The sequence below is a fragment of the Salvelinus fontinalis genome, chromosome 25 (genome assembly GCF_029448725.1).
Source record: "Salvelinus fontinalis isolate EN_2023a chromosome 25, ASM2944872v1, whole genome shotgun sequence".
NCBI classification, from domain to species: domain Eukaryota; kingdom Metazoa; phylum Chordata; class Actinopteri; order Salmoniformes; family Salmonidae; genus Salvelinus; species Salvelinus fontinalis.
This window is the reverse complement of record NC_074689.1, coordinates 20,446,163-20,459,462: the sequence shown is the minus strand read 5'-3', so window position 1 is coordinate 20,459,462 and position 13,300 is coordinate 20,446,163. Positions and strand designations below refer to the sequence as shown.

Below are 13,300 nucleotides of genomic sequence, written 5' to 3'. Positions count from 1 at the left end.
TTTCCTTCACCTCTTCCACACTCACTTTAGGGAATTAGAAAGGACATCATATGGTCAGATATAATTGGATGTGTAGTGTTGCTGGCATATCATGCCTAAGTTTGCTAATCTTTCCAATGAAACAATTATTAAAGTATTTGGCAATATCCGTGGGTTTTGTGATGAATGAGCCATCTGATTCAATGAATGATGGAGCTGAGTTTGCCTTTTTTCCCAAAATGTCATTGAAGGTGCTCCAAAACTTTTTACTATCATTCTTTATGTCACTTATCTTTGTTTCATAGTGTAGTTTCTTCTTCTTTTTATTCAGTTTAGTCACATGACTTCTCAATTTGCAGTATGTTTGCCAATCGGTTGTGCAGTTAGACTTATTTGCCATCCCCTTTGCCTCATCCCTCTCAACCATACAATTTTTCAATTCCTCATCAATCCATCAGGCTTTAACAGTTTTTACAGTCCTTTTCTTAATGGGTGCATGCTTATTAGTAACTGGGATAAGTAATTTCATAAATGTGTCAAGTGCAACGTCTTTTTGCTCCTCATTACAAAATGTTGGTTTTCCTGGATATGGCTACTATATTGTGATCACTACATCCGATGGATCTGGACACTGCTTTCAAGCATATTTCTGCAGCATTAGTACAGATGTGATCAGTACATGTTGATGATTTCATTCCTGTCGTGTTTGTAACTACCCTGGTAGGTTGACTGATGACCTGAACCAGGTTGCAGGCACTGGTTACAGTTTGAAGTTTTTTCTTGAGTGGGCAGCTTGATGAAAGACAGTCAATATTTAAATCAGCCCCAAAATATACCTCTCTGTTGATATCACAGACATTATCAAGCATTTCACTCATTATCCAGATAATGACTGTTAGCACTTCGTGGTCTATAGCAGCTTCCCACCAGAATGGGCTTTAGGTGAGGCAGATTAACCTGTAGTCACATTACTTCAACAGTATTTAACATGACATCCCCTCTAATCTTTACAGGAATGTGGTTCTGAATATAAACTGCAAAAAACATCCACCACTGGCATCTCTGTCTTTTCTGTAAACGTTATAACCATGTATTGCTACCACTGTATCGTCAAAGGTATTGTCTAAGTGAGTTTCAGAGAAAGTCAGAATATGAATGTCATCTGTTAGTAGCAAGTTATTAATTTCATGAATCTTGTTTCTTAAGCTACACATGTTAACGTGGGCTATTTTGAGCACTTTTCTGGGATTCTTGCTTGTTTTCATTACTTTACTGGGAAGCTTAGCAGAAGTAGATATTTTCATGTTATTTATGTTAGTGCAGGGCGGGCTACACACAGTGGGCTTCCTACTAGGGCACACCGCCTTAGTGCTAACAGCATACATCTGGTTCAGAGGCCCATGATTGCTGCATACAATAGCTGTAGGATCAGCAGAGACATTTAGGGCAGTTAGAGGGACATACATTAGGTTACTTACATTGTCTCTACCAATGCTCCTGGTATAATGTACATTTTCTAAAGCATGATGATGACTCAGCGACACAATGGTAGAGATTAACTGAGCTGGGCTTGGGTGATTGATAAGTCATTGTCTCAAGGCAGCCTTATAATGCTGTGAAATGATCCAGGAACCCAAATTATTTGGGTGGATCTCATCTTTCTTATAAAACGTGTTTTGTTTCCAAAAGGTATCGAAATTGTCAACAAAAATTGACACACATTGAGCTGCAATAATCACGTAGCCATTTGTGAAGAGAGGGAATCCTGCTAAAGTGTTCAATGCCACGATTCACAGAGGGCACAGGGCCAGATATGATTCACAGAGGGCACAGGGCCAGATATGATTCAGAGAGGGCACAAGGCCAGATATGATTCACAGAGGGCACAGGGCCAGATATGATTCAGAGAGGGCACAGGGCCAGATATGATTCACAGAGGGCACAGGGCCAGATATGATTCACAGAGGGCACAGGGCCAGATATGATTCACAGAGGGCACAGGGCCAGATATGATTCACAGAGGGCACAAGGCCAGATATGATTCACAGACGGAACAGGGCCAGATATGATTCACAGAGGGCACAAGGCCAGATATGATTCACAGAGGGCACAGGGCCAGATATGATTCACAGAGGGCACAGGGCCAGATATGATTCACAGAGGGCACAGGGCCAGATATGATTCACAGAGGGCACAGGGCCAGATATGATTCACAGAGGGCACAGGGCCAGATATGATGTGTCTTTTATTAGTGTCTAGCAGAGAGTCAATCAGCTCTTTGAAATCCAGTTTCAACTGCTCAGAGCTGCACTTCATAATGTCATTAAAGCCTATATGGACTACGATAGAATCGATGTCCATGTCATGGCGTAGTACATTCAGGAGCAGCTTAGTAATGTAATTTATTCGAGCTCTGGGATAATTCTTTTTGCACCAGGAACAGACACATTTCCTACCATGGAGCTTCCCAAAATCACGGCTGGCGAGAAGGACGACGATATCCGCCCACTCCCACACTTCACAGGATGGTGCAGGAGATGGAGAAGCCCCGCTCGATCCAGAGCAGGGACGGAAGGTTGCCGACATCGACTTCGAAATCTTAGGGGAAAGAGCAGGAGTTGGCACGGCGGCCGCAGACACAGGTACCCCCAGCGACGAAGGTGCAGGAAGATCAGGCTCTAGGGCGGCAAAACTATTTTTTATTTTTTTTCGCTCCGGGCCTCTCGTTGGGAGCACAGACTGCATTGGGGGAGGCCGCTGTCTTCGGCTTCCACGGCTCGTGACATGCGACCATCGCTGATTGCCATGTCCCTCTTGCTGTGCACCTTCGACTCCACTATCAGATGGGGGGGAGAGGCAGGAGATGGCTCCCCTGGTGAACAAACTCCGGGCAACACCGGCCAGTCGGATAACGACAAACGACAAGATGGAGATGCATCCAACATACGTGAATGCCGTCCAGCCACCGGCGCAGAAAAGGTAGACATTCCACTCTGCGTTTTCCCCAGTTGCTTACGTAGGTTGGCTATCTGCGTGATCAAAGAAGCCACCTCAAGCCTATAATCCTCGACAAGCAAACAATTGCCGCATTGAAACTCTGAGTGATCCAGTTTGTCCTGAAACAAAGCGTAGTAGATACAGCTCCTACAGCGCTGGAACCGTTAATTTATTCTCCAGACAAAGAGGGCTCCATTGGAAAACTCATCTAGGACTAACTTTGTTAGTTTGATGGCTAACGCTAGCAGCTTAGCTAGGTTAGCAGCTCTTTCAAACAGACTCTAACCTAACAGCTAAGTGGGATTTCGGGATTGCGGTACTAGCTGTTAAAAGATAACCGTGTCGCGGAATCCGTGCCAAAATAAGTTCAGCATTTATGTTTAACAAAAGATTGGTTATGTTAAGTTACAATAAAAAAACGAGTGTTTCCAGTATACAGTGTTCAGCTGCTCACTCTGATGACGTCAGGACCAAAACACAGTGTGTAGATTGATGAGGGGAAAAAAAACAATTTAAGCAATTTTAGAATAAGGCTGTAACGTAACAAAATGTGAAAAAAGTGAATGGGTCTGAATATTTTCTGAAGTACTGTATGTGTGTGTGTGTGTATGTATGTGTGTGTGTGGTCGCTTACTTGTCTCCTTTGCTGTGAGCGATGCCGATGAGTTTCTCTATCCCGCCAGCGTCTCTCAGTGCTTTGGCGTTTTCCATGTTCTTAGTGATGACCTCATGCAGAGCGCAGCAGATAGCCGTTATTGTATCGTCTGACATGGTCTTACCGGGTGCCATCGGGCCCCCGGTACCTCCACTAGTCCCACCACTGCCCCCGGTACTGTTGCTGCTACTGCCAGGTAACCGGTGGACCAGGTCACGCATGGCGTATTTACCTGAGAGGAGAGCGGGACAAGAGTTAGTGCTTGGGTTAGAAATCTGAATGTCTGAAAGAGTATGCTTGTGTGTGTGTCAGGAAAGTAACAATCCTCATTGGTGTGGCCTGTGTTGTCCAGAGGTTACAGCCACTGACCTTGCCACACGTATGCCAGAGTCGGCATGGGTTCGAATCGACTCACTGCCCTTTGACTCACTCTCCACTGTCTTTCCACCACTTTACTATCTCTTCAATAAAACTAGGAAAGGAGTGGGACTGCCCCACTCCATAAAGAAATACCACATTAAAAACAATCCTCATTGGTTCAAAAACAACTCTCTTTTTTCCTCCTCATCTCCCTGTCTTGTCTTTGAAGGAAACACAGTCCTTTACCAGTATCATCCTCTAACAATCAAACAGTACAACACTTCTTCATTGATTGTTTCAGCAACCTCCTGACACTGTCACACAAAGGTTAAGGACAAATATCGTTATCTCTAAATCCCTAAACCTTCCTGTCCTCAGTCTCTCTCAGCTTGGCCTGTCTGTTCTCAGTCTCTCTCAGCTTGGCCTGTCTGTTCTCAGTCTCTCTCAGCTTGGTCTGTCTGTTCTCAGTCTCTCTCAGCTTGGCCTGTCTGTTCTCAGTCTCTCTCAGCTTGGCCTGTCTGTTCTCAGTCTCTCTCAGCTTGGCCTGTCTGTTCTCAGTCTCTTTCAGCTTGGCCTGTCTGTTCTCAGTCTCTCTCAGCTTGGCCTGTCTGTGGAGCAGCCCTCTGATGAAGTCAATACACTGTGACTCATCTGGTATTTGGAAGAAGAAATTGACGTGGACGGGAGGAAATGAAGGGAAGAATCTGACATTAAAAGAAAAGAGAGATGGAGAGAATGAAGAGAGAGAGGGAATAATTAAGAAGCCTGAGATGTCAGAATGAGAGAAAAACCTGAGTAAGAACCGGATGGAAGGAAGGATGGGAGGAAAGAAGGGAGGGAAGGAAGAATGAGTCTACTCTACACATTAGCCACATTAGTCGTCCATCACACTTCATCATTTCACATAATGTCAACATTGACACACATCTAGGAGGCGGACATCTTTCCCTGATGATGACTCTTGAAGATGTCTCATCATCGATGAATGATAAACATGACATGTAAATAATAGTGTCGACACACTGGTGAAGAGCTGCTCTTTCAGACTGACTCATCCTCTCTGGAGAAATGTCAGTTGTCCATGTGAGTGGATGGTTACCTAAACAGGAAATTGGAAGTCAATGGGTTCAGTGAAGACGGAGGAATAAAAAAAGCCATCAACGTTTCAGCAGCACAGGACTAGGAACCCAGAAACATACTGTATCTCTCAGTGCAGGGGCTTCTATCAAACTGTTTATTGGAGTGGCGAAACCGGAGGTGCTGAGGCAAAGTTGGCTGCAGAATATAAAGGCCCATAAAGATAAAAGGACTATCAAAGTTCATACACACTCTTAGAAAAAAGGGTTTCAAACTGGTTCTTCAGCTGTCCTGACAGGAAACCCTTTTTGGTTCCAGGTACAAACCTTTTTGGTTCCAGATAGAACCCTTTTGGGTTCCATGTAGAACCCTCTGTGCAAAGGGTTCTCATTGGAACCCAAAATAGTTCTATGTGGAACCGAAAGGTTTCTACCTGGAACCAAAACGGGTTATTTAAAGGGTTCTCCAATGAGAACAGCCGAAGAACCCTTTTAGGATTTAGACAGCACCTTTTTTTTGCCATCATTTGTGTCATCATTTGTTATCATTGCAATTCACAAGACCCATCTTCCCACTGCTGGTAACTCCTCTCTCTGTCCTAAAGGTTCTGTATGGATAATAGTAATACATTTTAATCTGGGCTGGTGAAATTCCTGCTGTGTCATGCAAACAGCTTAAAAACAGCAACGCTCCCAAATAATTTACACCATGAAGGAAAACACACATGCACAGACACACGGTTTCCAAAGCACCGCTTATTATTAGCAGAGTGGTGAGTTAATTGGGGAAGTCTTATCTGTCCTGGCAGGGTGAAGAGAGAGAGACTGAATGGACTGTCTTCACCGAGAGGACAATACCAAGACTGACTAAACCTCTATAAACCTGGGTGAGCCTACTCTACTGGCCAGGGTTTTGGTGGGAGACAGAACTGATGAGAGGAGAGAGACAGAGCTGATGAGAGAGTGAGAGAGAGAGTGAGTGAGTGAGTGAGTGAGTGAGTGAGTGAGTGAGTGAGCGAGAAAGAGAGAGAGAGAGAGAGAGAGAGAGAGAGAGAGAGAGAGAGAGAGAGAGAGAGAGAGAGAGAGAGAGAGAGAGAGAGAGAGAGAGAGAGAGAGAGAGAAAGAAAAGAAAAGAAAAGAAAAGAAAAGAAAAGAAAAGAAAAGAAAAGAAGACAAGGAAGCAAGGAATGATGTATTTTCACACAACCCTGAACAGGGCCTTGGACTGACCTTGCCAGTGGCTGAACCTGGGTGTTTCATTATTATAACTAATAAAGTGTGATATGCCTCATTGACTACAGGGGGCACCATATCACAAGCAATCAGGTTAGCAGTGGTGTAAAGTACTAAAATAAAAATACTTTAAAGTACTACTTAAGTTTTTTGGGGGGTATCTGTACTTTACTTTAATATATATCATTTTGACAAGTTTTACTTTTACTTCACTACATTCCTAAAGAAAATAATGTACTTTTTACTCCATACATTTTCCCTGACACAAAAAGTACATTTTGAATGCTTATTAGGACAGGAAAATGGTCAAATTGCACACTTATGAAAAGAACATCCTTAGTCATTCCTACTGCCTCTGATCTGGCGGACTCACTAAACAAAAATTCTTAATTTGTAAATTATGTCTGAGTGGTTGAGTGTGCCCCTGGCTATCTGTAAATAAAATAAAAAACAAGAAAATGGTGCCTTCTAGTTTGTTTAATATAAGGAAGTTGAAATTATTTATATTTTTTCTTTTGATACTTAAGTATAATTAACACCAAATACTTTTAGACTTTTACTGAAGTACTGTGTATCTTTTTTCTAAGTTATCTTTACTTTTATTTAAGAATGACAATTGGGTACTTTTTCCACCACTGCAGGTTGGTCCCTCTGGAACAATTATTTAACCATGGTTTCAATTTCCCTGCTACTGTACATTCTTTAATAACATATGGACATATGGAAATGTAGGTATATATAGTACCCAGCTATAGGTAATTAACTAGCCTCATGCACTTCAGAATGGATCTAAAACGGACTGTTCTCCGGGTTCATTTACGGCTTGAATCCACTTCAAGCAAAGTCTGCAAATGTCACTGTGAAAGATTAACATTGGCCAGACAGATACTGTATATTACTGACTTACCCGAGAATAATGGATAAATGGATACCAGAAATCACCCATTTCTCCAAAGTAAATGGCCAGCAATGTGGGCAATGCTTCCTCTTTAGGAGATACGTAAAAGGAAAAAGCCCACAGACATCAAAGATAAAACAAAGCTGTTTAAAAGAGGTTGGAAACGAAGGTAAATTGGAAACTCTAGCTATTAGAGATAGGGGTTTCAGCGAGTGCAGGATTTCACACCTGTAATATCTGTCTCTCTGAGGCTGCTTTGATGTGGCTGGGTGACAGGACAGAGAAGATAAGCTCTTCCGCTGAAATATTCCCCCTCTGAATACCTGTGGCTGCTCCATTAAAAGGAGACTGCCGTAGGTGATACGAACACACAAACATGCGCGCACGTTGGCACGCACACACGCTCGCACACATGCATGTGAACACATGCACGCACACACACATACACACAGCACATTCACGAATGCACACGCACCTGCACACACACATGCACGCACACATACACACACACGAAAGAGACAGGGGTTCATAATACACATTTGAAATGTGGTGAATACAAACGTGATTTAAAAATGATGTTTCTGAGAAGAGACACCTTTTTCTTTTTTGTAATACCTGTCTGGAATAGCGATGCCATCCTTAGTAGTGATGGAATGAGTTTCAGATTTATAATTATATTCCAGATTACTTCACCACAATCTATGCTTACTTCTGACAGAATATACCGAAAGAACTTTGAAAAGTTCCAAGTACACATGGCTGACAAATCTTGTTAATGTAAGCCATCTCTGGCACCATAACTCTGTAAGTGCACGTTAGAATGATCATCTACGTACTCATTCTCTCATGATGTATATAAGTCTATTTCCAACCCTACAGGCTGGTAGGGGAAGCAGGGAAGACTGCCAGAGAGGAAATGTAACGGGTAAATCGAAAGTGAAGTACAGTCACACGTGGTACTAATCCCATAGAGAGAGAGCACGAGTGAGCAAATGAGTGTATGACTAAAGCTTACAAGATCATTTCACTCACACTCTGTACACCAGAGTTAGTTTCTCTTTGGCACTCCTTTGTGTTTTGTTAGTGCAAAAATGTGTGCATATGTATAAGTGTGTGTAGTGAGTCTCTAGATAGATGGTGCCCTGCGGAAACTGACTCCTCCTCAGTGTGTGCCTGTGTGTGTGTGTGCCCTGCGGACTGTGACTCCTCTGCAGATTCAGGATCCTGTAATTAATGGCCGCCTGCAGCTCCCTCCCTGTGTTTCCACGGTAACCCTCCTGAGCACTGATGTCATCATCCCGAGACACAAAGAGCGGAGCCACAAAGAGAGGACTACATGAACTAATATACATAGGACCCAGACATAGAGAGAGACAGATATATATATATCTGAGAGATTGGATTTGAATGCTGTGAGAAGGTTCTATAAAGGAGAGAAGGAAATAGGTAGAATGGTCAGGGGTGGAGGGAGAGGAGAGGAGGGGAGGTAGAATGGTCAGGGATGGAGGGAGAGGAGAGAAGTAGGGAATTTAGAATGGTCAGGGGTGGAGGGAGAGGAGAGGAGGGAAGGTAGAATGGTCAGGGGTGGAGGGAGAGGAGAGAAGGAGGGAAGGTAGAATGGCCAGGGGTGGAGGGAGAGGAGAGTAGGGAAGGTAGAATGGTCAGGGGTGGAGGGAGAGGAGAGGAGGGAAGGTAGAATGGTCAGAGGTGGAGGGAGAGGAGAGAAGGAGGGAAGGTAGAATGGTCAGGGGTGGAGGGAGAGGAGAGAAGGAGGGAAGGTAGAATGGTCAGGGGTGGAGGGAGAGGAGAGAAGGAGGGAAGGTAGAATGGTCAGGGGTGGAGGGAGAGGAGAGAAGGAGGGAAGGTAGAATGGTCAGGGGTGGAGGGAGAGGAGAGGAGGGAAGGTAGAATGGTCAGGGGTGGAGGGAGAGGAGAGAAGGAGGGAAGGTAGAATGGTCAGGGGTGGAGGGAGAGGAGAGAAGGAGGGAATTTAGAATGGTCAGGGGTGGAGGGAGAGGAGAGAAGGAGGGGAGGTAGAATGGTCAGGGGTGGAGGGAGAGGAGAGGAGGGAAGGTAGAATGGTCAGGGGTGGAGGGAGAGGAGAGGAGGAGGGAAGGTAGTATGGTCAGGGGTGGAGTGAGAGGAGAGAAGGAGGGAAGGTAGAATGGTCAGGGGTGGAGGGAGAGGAGAGGAGGGAAGGTAGAATGGTCAGGGGTGGAGGGAGAGGAGAGAAGGAGGGAAGGTAGAATGGTCAGAGGTGGAGGGAGAGGAGAGAAGGAGGGAACGTAGAATGGTCAGGGGTGGAGGGAGAGGAGAGAAGGAGGGAAGGTAGAATGGTCAGGGGTGGAGGGAGAGGAGAGGAGGGAAGGTAGAATGGTCAGAGGTGGAGGGAGAGGAGAGAAGGAGGGAAGGTAGAATGGTCAGGGGTGGAGGGAGAGGAGAGAAGGAGAGGAGGTAGAATGGTCAGGGGTGGAGGGAGAGGAGAGGAGGAGGGAAGGTAGAATGGCCAGAGGTGGAGGGAGAGGAGAGAAGGAGGGGATGTAGAATGGTCAGGGGTGGAGGGAGAGGAGAGGAGGGAAGGTAGAATGGTCAGGGGTGGAGGGAGAGGAGAGAAGGAGGGGAGGTAGAATGGTCAGCGTTGGAGGGAGAGGAGAGGAGGGAAGGTAGAATGGTCAGGGGTGGAGGGAGAGGAGAGAAGGAGGGGAAGTAGAATGGTCAGGGGTGGAGGGAGAGGAGAAGAGGAGGGAAGGTAGAATGGTCAGAGGTGGAGGGAGAGGAGAGAAGGAGGGAAGGTAGAATGGTCAGGGGTGGAGGGAGAGGAGAGGAGGGAAGGTAGAATGATCAGGGGTGGAGGGAGAGGAGAGGAGGGAAGGTAGAATGGTCAGGGGTGGAGGGAGAGGAGAGTAGGGAAGGTAGAATGGTCAGGGGTGGAGGGAGAGGAGAGGAGGGAAGGTAGAATGGTCAGAGGTGGAGGGAGAGGAGAGAAGGAGGAAAGGTAGAATGGTCAGGGGTGGAGGGAGAGGAGAGAAGGAGGGGATGTAGAATGGTCAGGGGTGGAGGGAGAGGAGAGGAGGGAAGGTAGAATGGTCAGAGGTGGAGGGAGAGAAGAGAAGGAGGAAAGGTAGAATGGTCAGGGGTGGAGGGAGAGGAGAGGAGGGAAGATAGAATGGTCAGGGGTGGAGGGAGAGGAGAGGAGGGAAGGTAGAATGGTCAGGGGTGGAGGGATGTCTAAGGATGAGAGAGGTGAAAGGGAGGGAAAGAGGGGGGAGACGGCCATGTTACACTTCAATTAGTATTTGTTTTACTATATAAGACGGCCCTGATATACTTCAATTCGTTTTTGTTTTACTGTATGGCGGCATCATACATCACCCATAGCTACTAGAGCTAGACAATCTGTATCCACTCTATTCCCCTGAGAGAAAATCCCTCCTCTGTCTCCTTGGCACACGCATGCCAATTTCACGTGTGTCAAATTACCAACTATAAGTAAATTGGAGCAAGCGATGTCGCTGACAGTTATTGAGTCAAAATGGGATTCAATCGCCACATAACCATACATTATACAAATCCACCAGATGAATAGGAGAGACAAACAAAAACTTGACAGATCAGTTGAATAATGCCAGGTGATGTTGAAAATACGACTAAATCACATTACTGCTGAACTGAATAAAACACACACGCTGCATATCCTCCTAACAACATCTTAGCTTTCTTTTTCTCTGTTCTTCCGTGTATCTCTCTGTCTCTCTTCCCCTCCCTCCGTCTCTTTCCCTCTCTCCTCTTATCCCCTCTTACTTTCCTCCAGTCAGCATCCTACATGACAATGATAAAAGAGGACAGTACTCCTGTGGCCGTGAGAATCACAGGTAATTGTCTCGACTGTTTAAATGTAAAATCACTACTGCTCTATCAACGCTAAACCACAACGGCACAACACTGCTTAACCACAACAACACTGCTTAACCACAACAACACTGCTTAACCACAGCAACGCTGCTTAACCACAGCAACACTGCTTAACCACAGCAACGCTGCTTAACCACAAAAACGCTGCTTAACCACGACAACACTGCTTAACCACAACAACACTGCTTAACCACAACAACACTGCTTAACCACAACAACGCTGCTTAACCACAGCAACGCTGCTTAACCACAGCAACGCTGCTTAACCACAAAAACGCTGCTTAACCACGACAACACTGCTTAACCACAACAACACTGCTTAACCACAAAAACACTGCTTAACCACAGCAACACTGCTTAACCACAGCAACGCTGCTTAACCACAAAAATGCTGCTTAAACACGACAACACTGCTTAACCACAACAACACTGCTTAACCACAACAACACTGCTTAACCACAACAACACTGCTTAACCACAACAACACTGCTTAACCACAACAACACTGCTTAACCACAACAACACTGCTTAACCACAACAACACTGCTTAACCACAACAACACTGCTTAACCACACCAACACTGCTTAACCACAACAACACTGCTTAACCACAACAACACTGCTTAACCACAGCAACACTGCTTAACCACACCAACACTGCTTAACCACAACAACACTGCTTAACCACAACAACGCTGCTTAACCACAGCAACGCTGCTTAACCACAAAAATGCTGCTTAAACACGACAACACTGCTTAACCACAACAACACTGCTTAACCACAACAACACTGCTTAACCACAACAACACTGCTTAACCACAACAACACTGCTTAACCACAACAACACTGCTTAACCACAACAACACTGCTTAACCACAACAACACTGCTTAACCACAACAACACTGCTTAACCACACCAACACTGCTTAACCACAACAACACTGCTTAACCACAACAACACTGCTTAACCACAGCAACACTGCTTAACCACACCAACACTGCTTAACCACAACAACACTGCTTAACCACAACAACACTGCTTAACCACAACAACACTGCTTAACCACAACAACACTGCTTAACCACAAAAACACTGCTTAACCACAACAACACTGCTTAACCACACCAACACTGCTTAACCACAACAACACTGCTTAACCACAAAAACACTGCTTAACCACAACAACACTGCTTAACCACACCAACACTGCTTAACCACAACAACACTGCTTAACCACAACAACACTGCTTTTCCCAATGACACACCCTTTTAGTGTTGACAGCACCAAAGGCTTAACACAACTTAGAAGTTAGTGGGAAATATGAGATTTTTGACAATGCTCTTAGGTTGAATCCACACAATGGGGAATGACAAGGGACTTGCACAGAAAACAGTCTCAGTGGCATGCAGCTTGATAGACGTTTTTTGACGCTTAGCTTTTTCCAATGCCTTTGTTGTTTCTCAAGGTTAGAATAGGTTAAAATAACCCGTTGCTATTTGTCATTCAAGCTCATAAAATGGGATATCTAGAATAATAATGTGTAAGCATTCTGTAGGAGTAACACTTACGTTTTTGTCATTTCAAGGTTGTGAAATAGATTCTATATTGTATCAGGTGTACATACTGTAACTGTAGGCTTTCTTTGTGTTTAACTACAACATTAAACTTAATGAACCTCCTGTTGCATATAAACCTCTATACTCTATCCCCTGCTGTCCTCACATATAAACTCCACCCCTACCCTAGAGCAAACTATCCCCCCCCCCCCCAACCCGCTCTCTCTGGTTCAATAGAATTACTACCAATACAAGCTGTGTTATACAGCGCCGCTGAATTACTAAGGAGTGTATTCAAACGAAACCGCTCGACAAATTGGAATTGATTTTCCCGTGAATTTGTGAGGGATTACATTATTCAGCCTGGCGTCTCTTGTGGTGCAGAGACCAAAACAACACACTGTGTCTTTCTGTTAAAGCTAAACACTGGGTTATGCCTTCCACTCCTATACAGGTGACGGCAGACATTGTAACTAGGGTAATATTTGTATTCATCTCACTAATGGTTAAGGTTGGAATTGGGTGTAAAGTACTGATGCTAGATCTGACGTTAGGGAACATTTCTACCTTGAGTGTATCTGTACAAAGCCAAAGAGCATATTATTGAATCGTGAGGCCTTCTGAGGTCTGT

General features: G+C 44.9%; 1 protein-coding gene across 2 annotated transcripts in view; it reads right to left on the bottom strand.

Moving 5' to 3' along the window:
* The window catches only part of LOC129822965 (catenin delta-2-like), a 379,787-nt gene that overhangs the window by 46,723 nt on the left and 319,764 nt on the right, over positions 1–13,300 (bottom strand). For both annotated transcript variants that reach the window (XM_055881562.1, XM_055881564.1), the window contains one exon: positions 3,611–3,863. In XM_055881562.1, coding sequence (XP_055737537.1) covers positions 3,611–3,863 — 253 coding nt within the window. The remainder of the gene's footprint in view (positions 1–3,610; positions 3,864–13,300) is intronic.